The sequence below is a fragment of the Cydia splendana genome, chromosome 3, assembly GCF_910591565.1.
Source record: "Cydia splendana chromosome 3, ilCydSple1.2, whole genome shotgun sequence".
In the NCBI taxonomy this organism is placed as follows: domain Eukaryota; kingdom Metazoa; phylum Arthropoda; class Insecta; order Lepidoptera; family Tortricidae; genus Cydia; species Cydia splendana.
In genome coordinates, this window is record NC_085962.1 from 17,318,274 (window position 1) to 17,342,130 (window position 23,857).

A 23,857-nucleotide genomic window follows, 5' to 3' on the forward strand; every position below is an offset into this window, starting at 1 on the left:
CAAACCGAGCACTTTCATTTGATACTAAATTCGACCATGTTTTATGCAAATAAAATGACCAGAATAGCTAGGCCTCTTACAAACAGCTTTTTGGCCTTCTAAGCTCTTCTACCTCAATAATCCCTTAATCGAGCCTGCTCATAATTTAATCACTAAAATATATTGCCCTCAACTACACGTTTACCCAATTTCATTTAAATTAGAACAAATTTACTTAAGTTCTTGAGTATCAAACTATCTTCTGACAGCTCAGCTTAAAAACATCGAAATGCCGGGACGTGCCGCTAGCCAGCCGCGTGATCCAAGTCGAATGTAAGAACTTCGCTTCGCTTCGCTAGCTCGTTCGATAAGAACTTCGCTTCGCTTCGCTTCGCTTCGCTCGCTCGTTCGATTAAATTCGTAAAAAAAAGAGAAACTCATTTATTTGCGAAATACAAATTTATTTACGAAATTTAAAAATGTCATATTTCGGTTCGTAATTATGGACAGACAGACATAACTCTACACTATATAGATAACCGGAATTTGTCGAGTTGCCCTTAAATCTTCAAACTTATTTCAAATATGTAGTAAATAGTTATTATTAATAATAATAAACAACGGTGATAGGTGAATCAAGCATATCTAGGAAATGATACATAACTATAAAGTTATCAATACTTGTACAGGCGTTATGTAAACAAATTATATAGTGCTGATCTTGAACTTCAATCTCGCCGATAACATTTATTTAAATTAAGTAATAACTAATAACGACTGTAGATATTGGAATACATAACAACTTGAAGTAATTGTTTAATAATTACTAACACCTACATGTGTAGTAATTGCTATGTATATTTTGGCTCCCTTAATCATTAAGGCAATATTACTATTGAGGTAATAAGATGATGAAATGGTCGAACAGACAGACAGACGCACGAGTGATCCTATAAGGGTTCCGCTTTTTTCTTTTGAGGTAGGTAACCCTAAAAATTAGAAGTTTGTTATTAAATAGTTACGATAATGCAAGTTAGTCATATTTAGTTTAGTAATTTAAGCATGAAGGTATAAATTGGGTTTATTTCATTCGCCAACAAACTGTTTCGCAATTTGGCGAAGTTTTGTAATAAATAATAATAAAACAGCTGAGATAGATGGCGCTGTATTTCGCCATATATTTTGTGGTGACTGGATTTCCAAGTTTCCAACGTCAGGTTTTGCCAACTATAGTTCCCGTAGGTATAATGTGCGGAGAAATAATACGACTTTAAATGGTTTCATATATGAACATTAAAAAAAACTGGTATGAACAAATGGAAAAATAATTTGCGAGGTTTGTGTGTGCTCCCTCTACGGCAGCAGTCGGCAACCCGCGGCCCGCGAACCTCTCACTTACGGCCCGCGAGCCTCCCTGGCTACTTTGTATGTAATATTGACAAATGACAATGTCTGATAAAGTCATAAATATTAACAAAGTGCGGCCCGCGTCCACTTCGTTAACTGCTATCTGGCCCTTGGCTGCTAAGAGGTTGCCGACCGCTGCTCTACGGTTACTGAGTTCCGGCGAGTCGAACGCTACAGAACCAGTCTAAAATGATGCGTAAAAAAGGCGCGTTATCGGAGACCGCACCTACACTGGTTTTTTGAGCGTTGGACTAGCTCGCGATCAGGTGCCAATTAGAATCATACGACCCTTTTTTAGGGTTCCGTACCCAAAGGGTAAAACGGGACCCTATTACTAAGACTCCGCTGTCCGTCCGTCCGTCTGTCACCAGGCTGTATCTCACGAACCGTGATAGCTTTTTTTTTTCGATGTGGCGCACGCACAGCTCTTGTGAGCGGACCCCGCTAAGTATACGGGCGAGCCTTGCTCATATTATGCATATCTGTCGCCAGTTTTCCCTTAGTCGCCTTATACGACACCCACGGGACGAGATGGAGTGGTGCTATTCTTTTCTGATGCCGGCACCACACGGCACAACCGTGATAGCTAGACAGTTGAAATTTTCACAGATGATGTATTTCTGTTGCCGCTATAACAACAAATACTAAAAAGTACGGAACACTCGGTGGGCGAGTCCGACTCGCACTTGTCCGGTTTTTTTCAGGTGCAGTAGCACGCGCGGTTTTACTTAACAATAGACAAGGGATTAGCCGGTCGGGGTCAGCTACAAATCGAACAACTAGGTATACTATGTCTGTCAAAAAATGTAGGTAGGTACTAGGTAAGGTGTATTCGGGTATTACCGAATGTCGGATAATTCCGAAATTCAGATGAAAATCACCCTTAATTCCATCATAATAAAAGTCTCTTTTCGGAATTATCCGACAGTTTTCGACATTCGGAATTACCCGAGTAAACCTTACGTTAAACAATCCAGTTCGGTACCACAACATACATTATGGCCCTATACAGGACCTCTTCCTCAGCTGTCAAACTCGGAGGAACAACTTTTCATACATTTGCGATCTGCCATCAACAGTTGTTAGTTAGTGATAAAATTGAGATAATATAGCACCGTATTGAGATACGAAGCAAACCAATTTAAAGTTATTATGACGTCAATACGCGTATATCTGACCAGCAAGTAGCAAATGCCATGATATTGTGGTGGGTTTATCTCATAGGTCAATTAGTTAACATAAACTTATCGAGCGGCTGACTACCTACTATACGACACAACATCGATTTAACTGTGGAAAAACACCATCATTTAGACTTTAGAAAATTTATTTTCTATATGGGTCAATTGCTCTTGAATACCTACCTAACCAAAATCTTTACCATTGAAAGTATAGATGGTCAAGCAAATTTTGTCAGTAGAAAAAAGCGCGAAATTCAAATTTTCTATGAGACGATATCCCTTCGCGCCTACATTTTTCAAATTTGCCGCCTTTTTCTACTGACAAGATCTGCTTGACCAACTATAATAAAAATATTTTTACCTTTATTTCAATAAGTTTACACACAGCATGACAAAAACAATACCAATTACAACGTACATCATTTCTAGGATCCTATAGATGTGCTAATACGCGTCCGCCCATGAAGGACACATACGCAATGTGGTAAAATTAAAAACACGTTTTAACATTCAACAACCTACGTAATTTGGTCAGGTTATTTGTTGCCCACTATAAACCATACTATAAATATCTTAATTTATGGTGGGGAATAAACAAATATGAGACTATGACAAGGACAAACAATAGCGCTTTCTCTGCTACTCCTAATGAAAGATACATAAGACTATCCCGTTCGGTCATTTCCCCCCACCGCTCATGCCTTATCCAGTTATACTAGATTTATGTTTTGACCACATCAAGGTCGCGGTGTGGTGCGGTAGTCTGTTACGACTTTTATTATTTATTCTGTGGTCAACATGAATGACAGCAGAGAAAAAGGGCGGGAAACCGAAAAGACAAGGCGGATTTTTTGAAAATATTTCAACTAAAGTGTTTAAAGTCCTTTTTTATTGACAAAACCAAGTTATTTTTTCCTTACTAACTATAAATAATTGCTGTTAATTGAATTTGTGATTATATTCAGTGAATGAGCCCAGGACGCGGGGGTGCGGGCGGCGGCCCCTCCCCCATGGAAACAGAAACCGCCAAAACTACAACAAAAAGAAGAAATAAAGATGTTTCCGATACAGAAGTCACATCATGTAAGCAAAAAATGACATACATACAAAGTCGTCGCGGTCTCTTCAAAGACCACAACCCCATATATGAAGATTTGACTAAAAGAGAGTACCCCGTACTACTACAATCTGCTTCAAATGAACTGACTCATAAAGTCCCCTTGGACATCCTCAAAGTGAATGGAATATTAAAAGAGATTACTGGGGTGCAATATGTAAAGGCGGCGGGTAACTTTTTTGTCAAAGTTTATTTCGGATGTGCCAAGGATGCAAATGCATTTTTGCTAAACAAACCACTACTACAAGCAAATACTTGGAAGGCAACAATCCCATATGACAGTATAGAGTGCCAAGGAATTATCCGTGCTCCTGTGGATCTAAGTGAAGAGACATTGCTCGAGGACTTGAAAGCGAGTTGTATGATTCTTGGTGTTAAGCGCTTTACCAAAAAACAGGACAATGGGCAATACAAACCACTCCCAACCGTCCTGGTTACATTTATGGCCTCATCTAGACCTGACCATGTGATCTACGATCATATATGGATGCCAGTACAGGAATACATCAGACCCCTGCTTCAGTGCTTCAGATGTTATAAGTTTGGACATGGCAGCGGAGCTTGCAAAAGCACTCAAGTATGTTCCATTTGTTCGGCAGGACATTTTTATAAGGAATGTACCACACCATCGGACTTCAAGTGCTCAAACTGTAGTGGACCCCATTCGGCAGTTTCTTATACCTGTCCAGTTAAGGCAGAAAAAAATGCACAAATTAAGAACAAAATAAATGGCAAATTCTCTTATGCAACTGCAGCTGCAGTAGCTGTAACACCTAATAGCAGTAATAATCTAAACAGCAAGATTTCAAAAACTCCTGCTAAAACACCTCACGGACGTGCTATGATTGCTGACATTATTAATTCTGATATTGTTCTTAATGCAATCACCAAAACAATTTTAGAATTAATGAAGAAAAAAGAAGTCAAAAATACTTCCTCTGGTCCTATGCCAATATCATCCCAAATGATTAAGGAGCTGCTTGTAACAAGTTTTACTACTTAAACTATGGATAGGTTGGGTATCAAACAATTAAAAATACTTCATTGGAACTCCAGAAGTCTATTTCCAAAACTAGGTCAACTTGTAAATTTTTTGCAAGGCTGTGACGAGAGTGTTGACATCATACTATTTAATGAAACTTGGCTGACCCCTAGCAAAATTATTAAATTGCCCGGGTTTACTGTAATTAGAAGAGACTCTAACCATCCGCATGGCGGTGTTGCAATTGCAATTCGTTCCAAATACAAGTTCAGTATTGTCAACACTTTATCACAGTACCATTTTCAAAATATATTAATCAATATTAACATTCATAATTTTTCTCTAGATTTGTTATGTGTATATGCTCCTCCACCTCCGAATGGTAAGTTTACTATAGATTCATTGAAAGATTCGTGTTCAAAATTTGTAAGTAATAATCGTCTGATAATAGGTGACTTCAACGCACATCACTCATCTTGGAGTTCAAGAGTCAATGATGGAAGGGGTAAAGCTCTTCATGCTTTTGTGGAGAATTCTGATTTAATTTGTTTGAATGATGGCACTATCACCACTTTCGCTCCGTTTGGCCAACAAGGTAATGTTTTGGATTTGGTATTCGCATCTCGAGCTCTTAGTTCTAGTTGTTCGGTATCTGTTCTTGATGACCTTCTTAGTAGTAATCACTTCCCTTTGCTCATTAATGTAGTTTTTGACTCGCCCACTCCTACATGTTATTCTAATAACTTATCTAATCCTCAACAAGATGATAATTCGCTAACTAAGGTAAATTTTAAAAAGATTGACTGGTGTAAGTTTAACAAGTTATGTGAAGATAAATTTGAAGTTTTTGAATTTGTTGATAACCCTCTAGTAAACTATACAAAGTATTTGAGTATTTTACATGACATCTTAATGACATTTACAAAAAAAAGTTACCATCATAAAAATAAATGCTTAAAAGCTACCCCGTGGTGGAATGACGAATGTGACCGTGTAGTTTTACAAGCTAAAATTGCCTTAAGATCTTACAAACAATATCCTTCTATGGAGAATTACATTATATACAAAAAAGTAGATGCTTTAAAGAAAAGAACATTATTTGAAATTAAACGCGTGAGTTGGTTGAATCTTTGTTCCTCATTTAATCGCATGACATCGAGTAAAATTATTTGGGATTATATACGTAGATTTAAACATGCAAAACTGAATTCCGTTTCTTCATCTCCTAATTTTTTTCAAAATCCTGACAATGCGACATCGTTTTTAGACAAAATTGCTTCCGACAATAATCATATATCAAATTGTGACCTTAATGAGTACTTTGAGAGTCGTGGCTGTCCGGAAGCTCAATGGATGGTCAAGCCATTTTCTATGAGTGAGTTTTTAGCTGCATTAGAAAATAAAAAAGAAACTTCGCCTGGTCCTGATTTAATTTCTTACAAAGTAATTAAAAACTTACCTCTTCATGCCAAGGAAATACTGTGTAAAATATTTAATGATTTGTGGCAAAGTAATTGTATTCCCCCAACGTGGAAAACGCAACATGTCGTTCCGATATTGAAACCCTATAAGGATTCTAATTGTGTTGAGTCATATAGGCCTATTTCCTTAACATCTTGCTTTGCGAAAGTTTTTGAAACCATGTTAAAAAATAGACTAGAGTGGTTTACTGAAAAGAGCAAAGTCATTCCAAGTACTCAATATGGTTTTCGAAAAGGTAAAAGCACAATAGATAACTTAAGTTGTTTAATTGGGGATGTTAAGAACAATTTTCGTTCTAATCAATATACTTTGGCGGTATTTTTAGACATTAAAGGGGCGTTTGATAACATAGATCACTCATACCTTATTAAAAGTTTGTCTTTATTAGGGTTTCCTGGTCATATTTTACGTTGGTTATTCAATTTTCTTAATAATCGATCTCTAACTCTAAAAGTTAGATCTTCGTTAATAGGTTCTAAAGTTTCTACAAAGGGTACTCCTCAAGGTTCTGTATTATCTCCTCTTATATTCATTCTAAGTTTGGTTTGTTTCATGAAACAAATTCCGGCTTCTGTTAAGCACTTATTTTACGCTGATGATTTGGTGTTATATGTAAATTGTAAAGACATAAAAATTGGTGAATCTATTATGAACAGTTGTCTGCGTAATATTCATAACATATTAACAAATTCACTAAAACTTGAGGTTAATGTTTCCAAATCTTCTGTAATTCTCTTTTCTCAAAATGGCTTACATTATCCTCAAATTTTATACAATTCTAACGTTATTCCTGCTCAGTCTTTTGTCAAATACGTTGGCCTATTTCTTGATTATGATCTTTCTTGGAAAACTCATATTGATACAATTTCTAAAAGAGCCGAATTGGGTTTAAACATATTAAAGTCGTTAACTGGAGTAAAATGGGGAGCAGACCCAAAGGTCCTTAAAACGATATATATCGCGACAATTAGAAGTCATTTCGACTATGGTTGTATGTTTTTTGCTGATGCGAATATCCATCTTTTAAGGAAATTAGATATTATCCAAAATAGGGCGCTACGACTTATTACTGGAGCTATGATGTCATCTCCAATTAATTCTTTGGAAATAGAGGCTGGCATTGTTCCTTTATTTGTACGCAGATGTTATATCACTGACAAGTATGGTCTTAAGTTGGTTAGTCGTGATAACGATGTTACTTATAGATACTTAAATAATGTCAATATTCCAAATTATAATTTAATACCGTTTCCTAATTCTTCTTCTATAAGTGATGTTATAACTTATTTAAACTTTGAATTTCAAGATATAGTATATTGGTCTAATTTGCTTCCCTGTTTTGAACATGAATACAATGGTATTATGCGAGACGTGGTTGTTGAACTGGTCAAATTTGAATCGAAATATGACTTTTTGGAGTTTCTTGAAGATAAGACTGATTTTGTTAAATTATATACTGACGGCTCTAAAACTAAAGATAGGACCAGTTTTGCATTTTTTGACTCCTTTTTGAACATAGGAAAAGTTTTCGAATGTAGTAGTTATTTTTCAATATTTTCGGCTGAAGTATTAGGCATAATTTACGCTTTAGAACATATTCATGATAATTATATAACTGAGAATAAGTTTTTAATTCTATCTGATTCCATGAGCGCTTTACAAGCACTTAAAAATAAATGTATAAGTGCATCTGTAAATTACTTAATTTATAAGTTAAGAAGTTGTTTAAGTTCTTTATTATATAGAAATATTACTGTTGAATTTTGCTGGGTTCCGGGACATTCAGGAATTTTTGGTAACGAACTTGTAGATAAGCTTGCCAAATCCACAGAAAATATCCAAGTTTGTGATTTAAAAGTACCTCAGTCCGATTTAGTGCCTTTTGTAAAAGATCTTATGATTAGACGGTGGAACAACTCGTGGTCTAAATCCAAAGAAGTCAAAGGGAAATGGCTAGCTGAAATAGTCCCAGCACCTAGCACCAAGTCGTGGTTTGAATACCAAAGAAAATATGTAGAAAGGGCATTTATTACAACTATGTGTAGATTGCGTATTGGTCATGCTCGTTTTCCTGCACATCTCTTTAGATTAGAGCTAAGTGATTCTGCTGTTTGTGCACATTGTAATTTTAATGTATGTGATCTTGATCATATTTTTTTCCATTGTCCTGCATTTAATTTACAAAGGCTACTGTTTGTTGCCATGTGTACGGATACAGGTTTGCAAGTCCTGCCAAACTCCGTACAGGGTCTTTTGAAATATAAACAATTATATCCTGTAATCTATGAATTTGTTCTTCACACTATTGGCAGTTTGTAAATATTTTATAAGTGATTGAAATAACCAGTTTATGTCTAATGTAACTTTTAGATTCATTCATTCATATTATAACATTGTATTTTGTAATTCGTTGTTAGATTTTAGGTTCAAGCTGTGCATTGTAATTATTTTTGTGTTTTATGTTTTAAGTTTATGTCTAATGTAACTTTTAGATTCATATCATATTGTATTGTGTATTAGTAGTTAGATTTTAGGTATAAGCTGTGCATTGTAATTATTTTTGTTTTTGTGTATAAGCTGTGCATTGTAATTATTTTTGTTTTTGTGTTTGAGCTGATGGCCTAGTTGCCAATGCTCATAATAAATAAAAAAAAAAAAAAAAAAAAAAAAAATGACAGCAGACATTGACAATTTCAAATTGATTCTAACCTGTAAAATGATTGATTTTCTTTGCAGAGCTTTTACATATTAAATACAATTAATTCATAGTAACTTTTCTTGACATTCAAGAATTTAAGAGGAGGTAACAATGAAAGCCACTACAGCAATAATATATTTCTTTGGATTACTACATTTGTCCGTAAGTTCTAATTTGTATATTTCTATTTAGTTATCTTACAGTCATAAACACAGAATACTTTCTTTTATTTAATTTATGAGTGCTGGTGGCCTAGCGGTAAAACAGCTTACAAACCGGAGTTTCTTAGAACTTATGTACGAAATAAAATTTGATATTTATTAATTATTGTTCTTCACTGAAGAAATACATCGTGAGGCACTCCTCACTATTAATCACTATTAATTCCAATAAGGTTTATGTATTGTCCCCTATGGGTTAGAAAGTCAGATGGCAGTCCGTTTTGTAAAAACGAATGCCTGTGCTTGGGATAAGCCCTATTTTCTTACAACTCTGACGTCGGTTGTGTGAACCATTGGTCATCACCACCGGTACCACACCTCACTCCTGTAGTGGCACAACTTAACTCAAGTATTTCCATCAAGTATGTTTAAGCTGTATTTTAAATTTTAATTTGTTGAGCTTCTGTCTTATCCGATAAGTTGTTTTGGTACATATGGTGTTATGAACCTTCCATAGATATGTTTATTTATTGATTTAAAATTTAAATCAGGCAACAAACCATATTACAAATACCTTACAGACTAGCATATGTGTATAAGCATTTCATAAACTTAAAAACTAAACACATAATTTGATAAAAATTAGAAAAATTGCTAATGGTGCAGATATAATCAAATTGTCTAAATATGTTCAAGATACCTACTTGCTTCAGGGTCTCAAAGGCATTGCTAACGGTATGCTTGCTTTGCTGGCTCCAGATTCTTGAGCTTTATGTAGGTCATCTACATTTACAACGGAGTGTCAATTCTGAACATATATAGGTAGTTGCACATATAAACTTTGGGAACCCTTGTTATATACCATATTAATTTGTTAGGCTTGTTTATTTGAGTAGCAAACCACTATTTAGATATATCGAGTTCCCATAATCTAGTATAAGTACCTATTATTTTGTTGTTACAGGTTTGCATTGATTTTGATGGCTGGCTGAATATAAAAATACAGCACACATTAAATTGCAAGGGTGAGCAATATTGTTCTCGAGGAAATATTGCCTTAAAGAGTATTCGGTCTGGGACATCTGTTATTGACCAAATACACTTTAATAAACAACATATTGAAGATCTAGAGGTATAAAAGATTTTAGATTCTGTTAATATATTTCCCTAAAAAAAATAGTTTTCTAAAAGATGCTGCTGTGAGATAATCAGAGATCAGCGGGGGTGAGCTATTTACCTTATAATTTGACATGTCTTACGTCATATTATAAGGCAAATAGCTCACCCCCGCTGATCTCTGGAGATAATAGAGAATAAGAAGAATAATAAACCCTTTTCATTTTCACCCCAAACCTACCCACTCCTTGAAATTAAAAAAAAAGTATCTTGTATTTCAGAAATTGGCTGAAGTAGATGGATTCTACTCAATAAAATCATTGGTAACATCTGCTGATAACAAAGAGACGGAATTTCTTTCATCAGTAAAAGCCCAAGCATTCCTAGACAATGGCCTGTCTGATGTGATCAATGCATGGATCCTCCCAAATGGAGCAGTGATTGCTGTTAACTTCCAAGTTGCCAATGGGACCCAGCCAATAGTGCATGGCAGCCAAAATGAGTACAAATTGAAGTCTAATTTCTACCTTCGACACATAGATCAAGCACCAGTGTATGTATTCTACTTTTCATATTTTAAATCATGGTTTCCAACACATCCAAATTGATTAATATCTAGTGAAACTTAATGGCTAGTAAATGTAGCAAAATTTTATCATAAGGGCTGAATAGATGTGAGACTATGACAAAAATAAAAGAAATATTCTCACTGCTTTGCACTCCTATTGAAAGATTGTCCATTTGGTTCTTGTTATTAATTATTCCCTGTATTAAGTTTATCCAGTCTGTGTTCTTAAGTACAGTCACCACACGGGATTGTTATGCCATTTAGGGTTCTTGCTAAATTGGAAATTATATAGCGTAAGTATTGAACAACCAATTTAGCTAGGGCCCTAAATGGCGCAACAATCGCGGAGCGTGAACCTACCCAAATTTTTAACTTAATAACTATAACTACAACTTTCTTTACGAAAAAAGGTATTGGTTACATACATATTTTTATTCCATTACAGACCAGACACGGCATCCTATATACAGAAGCTTGAGCGTGAAAGAGAAGCCAGAGAAAAGGGCGAGCTGAAAGACAACAGATCATTTTTAGCTAAATATGTAAGTATATTCATGTAGCATTAATCCCTAGAATCCCTAGATGATTAGCTATAAGCGATATTCGCGATTTTGCTAGTTAGTAAGTAACACTTAGTACGGAAGAGAGGAATACAGGTACATCAGATAGAACTTAAATATAGTGCAAGGGCGAACTTATCCCTAAGAGGGATAATCTAGACTTCTAGAGTCTGCGAAACAAAATACTCAAAATAGGCTGTGTGACAAAATGGATAACCTATTATAACCACTGACTTAATATATTATTACACTTACTTACCTATTACTTTTCAGTGGATGTACATTGTGCCTATCGCCATCTTCGTCATGATCTCAGGAGCCAGCAATCCAGAGGCAGGAGCACCGGCGGCGCGTTAATAAGTGTTGTTGTATGAATAAAGATAAATATTTCTGGTCAACTCTTGTACAATTTAACTATTTAGACAGTGACTAGTGTGTAGTTAGATTAACTACAAAGTTTTGTTTTTGTTCCCCAATATTATATTTTAACAACAACAACGATTAGCTAAACTTATACCCAACCAATCTGACTGGTACCTTACTATGCGTAGAAGTTGTTTAAAACATTCAACCCCATTTATTTTGCCTTTGTTAGTAAAGCTCTCTGATGAAATTTTAAGGTCCTGTCTTCAATGGTTTATATACAATACAGACAGATCTCTAGGGCAGATTGGGTAGTAAAGTAAAAATAAGCATTAGGAGGAAATCACTGGCATTGCCTTGGTCACTCCAGAAAAATGTCTAGGTAAACTTGGAATATTTAAGCTGTCCAAATCGTAGGAAGAGCTTGTAACATTCAGAAAACTTAAAAAAAATCCTGTATAATAATGACTAGAAAAAATAAATCCAATATTTATAATAACTGTTTTATTTAATTTTAGTTCTCAATCAATCTTATTGACAGTGGAACATGGTGCTACATAAGTATTTAATACAGGAAAAAAAATAGTATGCACTGGTAATATGTGTAGTGTTTAATGAGGAAAGAATGAATATAAAAATAATTATTCTTATCATAACATAACAAGAGACCTTAGGCTCCAATCTTCTCAATTTCTTCAGCATCTTCAATGTCAAGTAACTGAATCTTTTTGCCAAAATGTTTTTCAATAGCTAAGCAAATTTGCATAGCCAGAGCAGAATCAATAAGATTGATTGCTATTCCGGCCTTTCCAAATCTTCCTGTGCGCCCAATTCTGTGCAGATATGTTTCACAGTCTGCTCTCTTCTCCACATCCATGGGCATATCAAAGTTAACTACCAAGGTCACCTGCTCCACATCAATGCCTCTGGACAGCACATTAGTTGTGATAAGAACTTTCTCCAGACCAGCTCGGAAGCGGTCAAGGACTGCTATTCTTTGCTCCACAGTCAGCTCCCCAGACAAGACTGCCACAGAGTGCCCATCTTTAGACATTTTCTCAGACAACCAACCAGCAGTCTTCCTTGTATGACAAAATATAATTGCTTGCCCAATAGTAATAACACCATAAATGTTGCAAATAGCCCTATATTTCTCCTCTGGGGTTTTGCATTTCACATAATACTGCTTTATGTTGTCTAAGGATTCTTCCTCTCTCAATAATCTGATAATGATTGGATTGGGCACTATGATCTCTGCAAATTCCATGACGGCAGCATCATATGTAGCAGAAAAGAACATCATTTGACAAGTGGAAGGTAAACACTTGTGGATTCTAATGCATTGGTCTTGGTGCCCCTGCCGGTCAATCATCACATCAGCTTCATCCAATACAAACACTTTAATCTTGCTCAGATCAAACATGCCAAACTTAACACCCCAATCCAACATTTTACCAGGAGTCCCAATAATTATGTGGTCTGTGATCTTGGTGCCCCTTGGCACTTCTTCTCCTCTGACAGCATATTTCAATTTAATCTCAGGACAGAACTTGGCCATTTTGGCTGCTACTTCACCTGTCTGGATAGCCAACTCATATGTTGGGCTGAGACACAAGACTTGAGGATAGTTATGATTTGTGTCCACTCTACTCAACATTGCCAACACAAATGCTGCAGTCTTTCCTGTTCCTGACTGAGACTGTGCAATCATGTTCTGAGGAGGATCAGCTAAGAGAGTAGGCAGAGCAGTTTCTTGAATTTTAGAAGGTGCATTGAAACCCATAGAATAAACACCTTTAAGCAAATTTGGTTTCAAATGCAGAGCCTCAAAAGTCTTAACGGAGTATAAAGGTGAATTAGGATCTTTTCTTTGCACCTCAATGTCTAACTTTGATTCAACTAGACCCTGCCGGATAATTTTCATAAGCAACGAAGTTTCAGCTGGATTTGCTGCATCCCCCGATTCATCAGATTCTGTTGTTTGATTATGTGGGTCTTGCTTCAATCCTAAACCTGCAACTTTGTTGGAAATCTCCAACTCCTCGGCTTTTTGACCCCACTGATTCGCCATGTTGTACCTGAAAACATTGTTGAAAGAATGTAACAATAAATTGTAGTAAGTATTACTAGATAAAATTTCATAAATTACTCAATCTCTTGCCAAACTAGAAATTCAAGTATATTTTAATAGCATGGTGCATATTTTCTATAGAATAAACCCTTGGACAAGGACTTACCAGCAAAACTGTTTTGAGATAACAAATAAATACAGTTTCAAACCAAAAGCCGCTTAACCTTACGCCTCAACTTTTAATCTTTGAGATTATCAAGCGACTCGAACTCAGCCCGACATTATTATATTTTTTTAGCTTTACGACTATACGAAATCAATTTCAACAAAGTACACGAGAAATAAAATAACAAATAACTATATTCACGTTTACGAATCTTGATTTGCCGACATTCACGAAAAAAAAAAAGGCTCTAGTTCCGCTATGGTCGGTACACAGATAATGTAGGAATGACTCAGATAAATAAGAATAGATAATATTGCTAACAGACGGGGGTACCGGACTGCGTCCTTAGTCCGGTCAGCTTATCTCTTTCTCGCTCTCACTAATGGGTGCGGTTCACCATCGTCGCAGTGCGGTAGTCTGTTATGGCTTTTACCACCAACCAGATCACAGTCCGGTACGCCCATCTTTTGAGAATATTTGTCATTTTGACAGTTGCTTCCCCCATTGAGAGAATGGTCAAATAGGATGTTTTGTTGTTTTTAATTTAAATAAAACCATTTCCAAATAAGCAAGAATAACAAGATTCTGAGCAGAATTAACTTTTCCTAGAAAATATTAATTTGACGTGAAGTTGTTTTTATTGTCTTTGTTTCGGACACAGATGTATTTAATTTTATCTTGACTTCAATAAAATTAACCACGATAATCTTATTTCGTGGTTCCGTGTACTTAAAATAATCACATCTTGAGAGAAATAACGTCACGAAGCTTTTATAAACAAATACATCAGTCATGGAAGAAGTAGATTCTATTATATTACATTTTCTCCGTCAGCTGAATGTGTAAGTAAATTCTCACAACCTATTAATTTGTTATAAAGTAATATAAATGCTTCATGTAAAGCAGTGTTAGCTACTGCTGTTGCATTGCCATGTATCATTAATCTTTTCAGAAACATTGATGAAGGTGTCAAGAACATTTGTGAGCTCCCAGTGGAGGTCATCATTGAGTCCGCATCAAAATGCCTCAGTGCTATCAGTACATCTATAAAAGTACCAACTAAATTACCAACAGGAATATCCCACAGAATTGAAGTAGCTGCACACATAGCTTTGATCTGCAAGGTAACTATTTTATAATTTTATTCTGCATTTTGTTTGTGTTTTGTTTTAACCTCTAGCTGCCCAGAGGCCTATAAAAAGATCTCCTGTTCCATTCTAATTTGAATCTTTATTTTGACAAATCAGAATTGCATTTGTATTGGCAAGTTTTGATGTCTGGGCGGCTAGAGGTTATTTTGGTAAACTCTTTTTACTAACAGAATAAATATAGAATTTATAGCATTCTTGCATTTATATATTATTGGATACTAATATTTCAGCACAGAGAATGCCTTGGCCATCTTATGTGTTAGGGGTGAGAATAGGCCTGTTGCAAGTAACAAAGAATCATGGAAATAATGGTTTCAACGAAACATATATGTTAATATGATTCTAAAAAATGGCCCAATCTCAGTATAAACTGAAGGATTATTAATATATTCAATAAAATAAAAGTGCAAAATTCTCCAATCGGCCATTTTTACTGAAACGCCAATCAGAAACGTTCTAAACAGTGACGTCATCAATCCATAACATATTTCTTAGAGCAACATAGACAACCTCATTGACCGAAATCTATATGTGGGCACCAAAGAGTTCGAAAGGTGCAAAAAAAATGTTATTTCGCCACTAAACATTTATTACGTCCATAAAATATTATTACACGATATAAAGTAGTAAGCGTCAGGACCCCTGGACCACTTGAGATATTTGATGTTTAGATAATATCAAAATACACTACCTTTTTGCTACTATTTGGTACCTAACTTCAAATAATTAGTACCTCGATTGACAGCGAAAACCCGAAGAACTAAAGTGGCCATACATTCTGACGTCAGGATGTCTGGACCATTTTTTTTACATGGTTTGAGACAACACAACTACATGACATGCTAGTAAATATTTACTACCTTTTTAGTACCTCAACATATATTTTTTTCCATCCTTTTTGGTATTCCAGAAAAAAAGTATGTTCAAAAAAGAAATTTTATATTAGGCCCCATTCGCACGACAGCTTAAAAAGCGTTGCGTTAAAACCCGACGTTGGCGCTTTTTTACCGTTTCCAATATTTGTGTTCATATGAACGCTTAAAAATCACTTGTGAGTCGTACTGCCACGTACGCATCTCAGAAAAGCCATACTTTTTTGCTATTACTACTAATATAGCTTGAATATTTCAGGAATTTGTAAGCATAAGTTGACATTTTTAAGGTGAAACTAATAATAATCTTGACGATTGACACCAAAAATTGACACTTGACAGCCAACTGACAGCAGCGCCGGCGCTTTTTCAACGCTTGTGAGAACAGATACACGGATTTCCGTATGGTCTATTCAGTTTGACGCCAACGCTCAACGCCGAAAATCGAACAGTGCTCGATAAAAAAGCGCCGCGCTTAAAAACCGCCTTCGTGTGAATACATACATGGTTATCCATTTGTGTCATTCAAACGCTTTTTTAACGCGCGTTGAAAAAGCTGCCGTGCGAACGGGGCCTTAGGTTTTTTTTGCTATGTATAGCTTTTGTTTTTGGGGTAAGTATACATAATATACTTATGATTGTGGCTATAAAATCATACACTTAAATAAAAAGAATCATTTTATTAACTAAATTTGAAAGTAAGTACCATCGCCCACACTGGTAACTGTACATCGGTGGACCTTATGTCTTTGTAATAAGGTTCAACAATATACAGTTAAGTGTTGTTGTTTGTACATGATTTAATAATAAAAACCACATTTCTTGGCGTGATTTTAACGCGGTTTACATACTTATACTTGTCACTTGATATTTATAAGATTAATAGTCCTTTTATTTGTAGGTTTTTTTATTTTTTCGGTAGTTTTAGTTTAGTATTTTTAGTTATTAGTTTAATTAATTTTTGTTCGTCATTATTATTTAGTTTATATTTATATTTAAGTATAGTCCGTGGCGTTCACGACAAAAAAGTGCGATTTACGGCAATTGATGATGATGGAATTTCCTTTTGCAGAGTTGCTCCTTTTGACTAACAGATTGATTTAGGAAGGGGAGCCAACCAAATTTTTCATGCAATATTTTGACTTAAGGGGGTGCCCCACGAAATTTGTAAAAAAATAAGTTTTGCTATGTGCTCAAGTTTCGTATCATTTTCGGGTAAATCAAGGATGCTAAATTCATTTCTGATATTTAATTTATACGGTTTCATAAAAATAATAAAAATAAAAATTTGCCATTTTATTTTTTTTCCGAATAAATGCCTAATTTTTTCTAATTTTTATATATACACATAAAATAAAAATTGCATGAAAAAGCTCTACTATTTCTCGTTATAAAAAGTATACACATGGCATATTTATTTATAAAAATGTAGAGAAAAAAAAATGAAATGCATGCTGACTTACTTTGGACTACCAGCTCACTGAATAGTATACAAAGATGAGTTACAGCTATAAGAATTACGGCGTTTCATAATGATGAGATACCCTTTAGCATAGTGAGTCCTTAGAACCCTTCGATCATTTTAGAAACGGGAGCCACCTTGATTTTTGGTGCGGTGTGGATGATTTGTCCCATACAATCATAAATTTATGAAAGCATCTGTTTAGGTTTCTGCATTAAGTTTGAAGTCATTATCGAGTTAATCAAAAGAAAAAAAAGGGAAATAGACTAATAATTACATTATTTCGTATTTTAAAGATTTTACTACCTATATATTTGTAAACACTCTTTAACATTGCTTATGCTCGTCATTGCCAAATTTTTTTTTTTTTTGTTCACATTAATGTAACATAAATATGCCATATGTATACTTTTTATAACGAGGAATTACTAATTCCTCGTTATAAAAAAATAGCCTTACTGGGCTTTTTCATGAAATTTTTATTTTTGTGTGCATATAAAAATATTCTTATTTTACAGGCTTTTATTTTTCAGGTTTATTCGAAAAAAATAAAAATACCAAATTTTTATTTGTATTTTTTTTTTAATTATTTATACAGGATATAGCCATTGGAGAAACCCTGAAATCCCACGTAGGGTTACTTCTAAGAAATGCTCTAACGGTAATATTTTTTAAATTAGATCAAAAGATAAATTATCAAACAAAAGGTATTTCCAATAATCGACAACAAAAAGAAACATACATCTTTGGCAGTGCTTTTGACAATTTTTTTGAACATGTGCGGCAATGGGCGGCATGACATTTGTCAAAAGTCAGAATCTTATTAATGTCATAAATAAAAAAGATAATCAAAATGGTCGAAGAAGGTTTCATACTATTTATTACCTCAGGATCTACTAACACATACAGGTTGCTCCAAAGTAAAAAAATCATAATTTGTTAATTTCTTCGTAACCGCTACACCGATTATTATGATACTTTGTATACTGGTTCTAAATACCCTAATGCATATGTACATTTCGGCTTTGTCCAATGGCTAGGGACACCCTGTATGAAACCGTATAAATTAAATATCAGAAACGAATTTAGCATCCTTGTGTTACACGAAAATGACACCAAACTTGACCACATAGCAAAGGAGCAACTCTGCAAAAGGAAATTCCATCATCATCATTTGCCGTATAATTAAGTGAACACCAGGGACTATAAAATTATGAGTATTATAAGATTTCTTTTTTTAAGTGTATCTTTTTTCTGGGTCGCCAAAAAAATAAAAATAAAATATATGTTGAGGTACTAAAAAGGTAGTAAATATTTACTAACATGTCATGTAGTTGTGTTGTCTCAAACCATGTAAAAAAAATGGTCCAGACATCCTGACGTCAGAATGTATGGCCACTTTAGTTCTTCGGGTTTTCGCTGTCAATCGAGGTACTAATTATTTGAAGTTAGGTACCAAATATTAGCAAAAAGGTAGTGTATTTTGATATTATCTAAACATCAAATATCTCAAGTGGTCCAGGGGTCCTGACGCTTACTATAAAGTAGATATATTGTAGTAATTTAAACTCTAAATAAGTACATACAATTTTATAAGTTATTAAGTTAACAACTAGAGACTGATGACCCCACAGTCAAAGTCATTGTTGAGTTTTGCGGGGCTATGCCTATTTTTAAGAATAACTGTATTTTTATTAAATAAAATAAATAAAAATAATAATCTATTTGTTTTTATTTAAATAAAATGCTAAATAATACGATATTTCAACAATAAACTTTTTTAATTATTTGGCTGAATGGAACTATCATTGCCATGTTGGCTGCCGTAACTAGAAAAAATTAAAAATTAAAAAGTAAAACCGGCGTTCGGTGATTTTTACTCAAAATTTACATGTATCTAAATAATTCATCTTAAACTGCAACCGTGTGAGAGTTTTTGTGTAAAATGAGTTATTGTGATTAATTTTTGTAATGTATTTATATCCCTAATCGTAATATATGGTGCTGAATTAACAATATCATTCGGATTCAAGGGAAATTCGTAACTGTAAGTATGTAAACAATATCTACCACCCTACAACCAACTAAATGATGACGTCACAAATGGCATGCGAGGCGTTTTCGCGCGAAGTTTAAACTAGCTATAATAAAATGCAATTACCTTTGTTAAATCTTATGAGTATAACTAAAATATAGTGTTTTTCGTAACTAATACAAGTGTACCGACGATATTAAAAGGGTTTTCAAAATTTGTCATCAGGCCTATTACTTTGTTATGTTTATCATAAATTCTACTTCCATATAGTCCCCCACTATAGTCTCCACTCTCCAGTAGGTACAATTTTTTTTGTTACTTAGCAGCTTTTTTTTATATTTACAGGATTTGGGATACAAGAATGATGTGGGATACCAAACCTTTCTTTACTACAACGAAGCTGAGTTGCGACAAGTTTTTATGTTCCTCATAGAGCGGTTGCCAACAGAAAACAAAGCAGCCAAATCTGCTCCTGGAAGTTGTAAGTCCTCTCTTATGCAAGCCATAAGTAATAGGATCCAGGAGGAACTTGCTGCTGTGTGGATCCCTCCATGTTGCAATCCTTCCAATACACAGCCTATTGGGGATTATGTTCAAAGTCAAGGTAAGATATTGCTTTATGTTGGATGTAAATGTAGTTGTACCAGTCTATTAGTTAGGTATACAATTATGACAATATTCTCTTCAAAATGAGAATAACATTTATGGCTGATCCATCCAATCAATTTACATTTTTTTTAGTTATACATAAATTACCAAAAACTGACCTTAATGAACAAGAAATAATATTGAAATTGAAGAAAATGAAAGAATTTAACCAGAAAAAGACTATTGAGCAGAAAAGTACTGAAAATAAAAATGACTTGGAGATAGCTGTTGAAGAGAAGCCTGGTACACCTATTACTTATGATACCAATAAATCATTGAAGGAATTAAAGGAATCTGCAGTCATTCTGAGGCAAAAGCTAGATGAACTTAAAAGTGATAACAACCTTATGGAAGCTGAGTTTTTACAGGTATTAGTTCTTACTTATAGACAAGTCAATAGCTGCAGACAAGGCATGCATCAAGGTGAAGAAGATAGACTATCTTATTAATTTAACAAATTACTAGTGAATACTTACAACTGATGTGATATTGTGATCACAAGTAATGGTGGTCCAGGTTTTAAGTTGCTTAATTAAGTTAATTATCTCTCATTTTATCTACCTATATGAATGGTTTCAGGTCCAAAAATCAAAAGAGAAAATTGAAGCAGATTTAAGAAATGTACAAAATATCTTACACAGCATTGGTATAAGCAACAATGATAATGAAGATGCAACGAATGTCCTAGAAAAAGTACAAAAAAGCATGAATGTGTTACACAGGAAGAGTGAGGAGCTGACTTCTAAAAACTTATCCCTAAAAGTAGAGATTGACAAAATCAAAAACAGCATTGATGATTCCCAGGTAAATACACTACCTTTCATTAAATAAATTTACCTATCATATATTTTCATTCTTATACATATTAAGTTATTATTTTACAGTCTGAAAGGAATAGAGCCAGAAAGACCCTGATTTCATTAAAGGAATCTGCAAAAGCTATGAAAGATGAATATGACAAAAAGGAACAGAACAAAAACCAATTGAAGCATAATTATGAAAAATTGAAGGGGGGTAATAAAAGGTAAATATGGGACAAAATGTTTTACAACAATATTTAATATTTGGAAAAGATTATATATTTCGTTTTTAATTTTCTTAGGTCAATTTATACTAAAAGAATCCTAGAAATAATCAGCAATGTAGACAAACAAAACATGGAAATAAAAAAAATACTGGATGATACAAGAGAATTACAAAAAGAGATTAACACACTGGAAGGACAACTTGACAGATGTTTTGCAATTGCTGATGAAACACTCTTTAAGGTATGTTTATAGAATGCAAAGTTATTTGAGAGTCAGGATGGTGGGTGGAGAGACAAAGTATTGCTGTAGATTATAAACAGAAGCAAGTTTAGAATAAGTGTTAATAGTTTCATTAGCCCCACATTCTACACTTTAACAGGTATATAATTATATTTTCACCACACCAGCTCGGAAAGGCTTACTTTGCACTTCAAAAACTGATAGCAAAGTTGCATTTTATTCACATGTGAGGCAAAGTAATCAAATGCAAATTTTGAGTTGTTTTATTATGTTTGCTGGTGGAATTGACTTTTAAATGATGATTTTGGATGATAAATATTTAATAACATTCATTTGGATTTTATATGGTTTGATTTTGTTTGTTATTTTACATTTAATATTTGCTTCGGGTTGGTGTGGTGAAAAATTTTGTGTTTCACTCGGGGGCAAGTTTTGTTTAACCCTCGTGCTTTGAAACCCTCGCAACGCGCAAGATTCCATTTTTCGAACCACTCGCTACGCTCGTGGTTCAATTTTGGAATCTTTCGCTTGCTCGGGTATCAATATTAGCACGAGAGGTTAAACAACAACTTTGCCCCCTTGTAAAACAAATAACTATTATTGGCATACACACCCTCTGTCCTGATCCTGACAATATTTAATTGTTTTCACTTAGGATATTTTTATAATTTTCAGGATGCTAAAAAAGATGACCAAGCCAAGAAAGCTTACAAGTTACTGGCCCTATTACATTCAGAGTGCAATACCATTGTATCACTTGTTAATGACACTGGTACTTTCGCCAGGGATATTGTAGACATTGAAGACAATATCAAGACTGAAAAAGCCAAACGGACTGAAGATACACTAGAGAAAATCCATCTTGATCTTAACAGGATGCAAGAAGAACATTCTTAATAGTATGGACTTTATTCTACAAAGTGATTTTAGATGTAGATTATGTAATTTTTAAAATACTACAATATTAACAATTAAATTATACTTATTATCTTCGTTTTGGTAATATCTCAGGTGGAATATAATTTTCATCAGATTTCTCCAATGCTTTCTTTTTAGTTACACTTTTATCCTCCAACTTCTCTTTTTCCTCAATTTGTAGGTCAATATTTTCTTCATTTTCAAAGAACCACAGTTTCTGCTCTTCCTCAGCCATTTGTGTCTGACTTTTTTGGATGAACTCAAGCCGCTTTGCTCTATCAAGGCGCTTTGTTTGTTCTTGAAGTTTCTTTTCCCGTAATTCTACCCAAGACTTGAATAGCTGAAATAATACAAATAGCTTAATTAGTGGATATCTTTCAAAAATATATCCCTACAACCCCATGTAGTAGAGCAGCTATACCCATACCTGTTCCTGGGAAGCTATGTCCTTATTTTGGTTCTTATTGATAGCATTTTCAATAGCAATCTTCAAGGAGTCTTCTAAAGAAGTTTCAACTGTTCCAACTGAGCTTAGAACAGAAATACACTGTTCTAATTTTGCTTCTGCCTCAACATTTTTAGATTCCTTTTTAAGTATTTCAAGAACTTCAGCAGATATCTTGAATGAAGATTTACTGAGGTCTTCACTCAGAGCAAGTAATTTGTCATATTTTTTATATACGCTCAAACCAATGATTTGAAGATTGTTATTGAGATTGTCACCAGATTTCTCAGAAATCCATGCTAGTGTTTTTCCAGATGCTGTTAATGTATCTTTGATGTCAAAGTGATCATCAAAATATGGATTTCTTAAATATTTTATTCTTATCTTCACTTCTTCTACTTTCTTTGGTTTTTCTTGTGGAGGAGTAGGCTCCGGTGGAGTGTATCCAGAGATATACTTGTAGCAAGCATATTGGCAGAGAGTACAAGTAATTTCATTGCTAAAGTCTTCCTGAAGCATCACTAAAGATGCAACATTAGCTGCTTGCTCATAGTTTTGTGCTGTTATTAACTTATTTAACAATATGTTTGCAGTATATGCATCAAGAAATAGACCAAAGTTAAGAGGATCCTGCAATATTTTTACCAAATCTTCAATATTGCCAAACTCGATGTAATTCCTGATGGTGGCATGATGAGTAGACTCTAAAGTGTTTCTAGTTTCTGCAGACAATCTCAACTTGTGGAGAAGTTCTTTAAGTTCGTCAAGGTAAACTGACTCCTTTACAGAATTTGCAAATACATCCACGTCTATGGCGCTAATAACGCCCTTGGTGGAATAGTTCTGGTCCACGGTGTTAAAAAAGTCATGTAGATTGACTTTGCTGAGCACCGACGATGAAACCTGAGCGTTCCAAGCACCATTACACTGATAGTCCTTAGTTAAAAAAGTTTGCCTTTGAATAAAAACGAAGTAGTTTTGTTTCAACGGAATTCGTCTTAGATTTCTTATCATCATTCCAGACAATCTTCCTTATAAAGTCGATAATCAAATTAATAATACAAGTTTTAACCTAAAACCCGTCTTGCTATCTTGCTCGAATGCCGAATATGACATTGACAATTGGTCATCTGTCATTTCCATTCATGACGGAAAGCTTAGTCGGCTTGCCAGGCAAGAAAATATCTTGAACAGCTCACTCAACCTT

The 23,857-nt window shown here is 34.5% G+C and overlaps 6 protein-coding genes across 6 annotated transcripts; 4 read left to right on the forward strand and 2 right to left on the reverse strand.

Annotated features, from left to right (window-relative positions):
- Window positions 1–3,490: 3,490 nt before the first annotated feature.
- Window positions 3,491–6,139, forward strand: LOC134806852 (uncharacterized). The gene has a single exon (XM_063780254.1). It carries the CDS (start codon window positions 3,536–3,538, stop codon window positions 4,685–4,687), a length of 1,152 nt encoding a protein of 383 aa, XP_063636324.1. The 5' UTR covers window positions 3,491–3,535; the 3' UTR covers window positions 4,688–6,139.
- A 1,188-nt stretch (window positions 6,140–7,327) lies between these two features.
- LOC134806866 (uncharacterized) lies at window positions 7,328–8,482 on the forward strand. Its single transcript, XM_063780275.1, has one exon. The coding sequence runs from the start codon at window positions 7,511–7,513 to the stop codon at window positions 8,465–8,467; it is 957 nt and encodes a 318-aa protein (XP_063636345.1). The 5' UTR covers window positions 7,328–7,510; the 3' UTR covers window positions 8,468–8,482.
- A 385-nt stretch (window positions 8,483–8,867) lies between these two features.
- On the forward strand, window positions 8,868–11,649 carry LOC134806885 (ER membrane protein complex subunit 10). Its single transcript, XM_063780304.1, has 5 exons — window positions 8,868–9,008; window positions 9,972–10,139; window positions 10,405–10,676; window positions 11,137–11,233; window positions 11,525–11,649. Exons 1-5 carry the CDS (start codon window positions 8,958–8,960, stop codon window positions 11,606–11,608), a joined length of 672 nt encoding a protein of 223 aa, XP_063636374.1. The 5' UTR covers window positions 8,868–8,957; the 3' UTR covers window positions 11,609–11,649.
- Window positions 11,650–12,204: 555 nt separating this feature from the next.
- On the reverse strand, window positions 12,205–14,095 carry LOC134806830 (DEAD-box helicase Dbp80). The gene is made up of 2 exons (XM_063780224.1): window positions 13,852–14,095; window positions 12,205–13,692 (listed from the first exon to the last, which is right to left on the reverse strand). The coding sequence occupies exon 2, from the start codon at window positions 13,683–13,685 to the stop codon at window positions 12,285–12,287; it is 1,401 nt and encodes a 466-aa protein (XP_063636294.1). The 5' UTR covers window positions 13,686–13,692; window positions 13,852–14,095; the 3' UTR covers window positions 12,205–12,284.
- A 276-nt stretch (window positions 14,096–14,371) lies between these two features.
- LOC134806822 (coiled-coil domain-containing protein 22) lies at window positions 14,372–22,324 on the forward strand. The gene is made up of 8 exons (XM_063780210.1): window positions 14,372–14,693; window positions 14,804–14,975; window positions 19,717–19,975; window positions 20,113–20,387; window positions 20,599–20,823; window positions 20,904–21,043; window positions 21,122–21,287; window positions 21,963–22,324. The coding sequence occupies exons 1-8, from the start codon at window positions 14,644–14,646 to the stop codon at window positions 22,182–22,184; spliced, it is 1,509 nt and encodes a 502-aa protein (XP_063636280.1). The 5' UTR covers window positions 14,372–14,643; the 3' UTR covers window positions 22,185–22,324.
- Window positions 22,273–23,682, reverse strand: LOC134806836 (uncharacterized). The gene is made up of 2 exons (XM_063780231.1): window positions 22,633–23,682; window positions 22,273–22,545 (listed from the first exon to the last, which is right to left on the reverse strand). Exons 1-2 carry the CDS (start codon window positions 23,665–23,667, stop codon window positions 22,273–22,275), a joined length of 1,308 nt encoding a protein of 435 aa, XP_063636301.1. The 5' UTR covers window positions 23,668–23,682.
- Window positions 23,683–23,857: the final 175 nt, after the last annotated feature.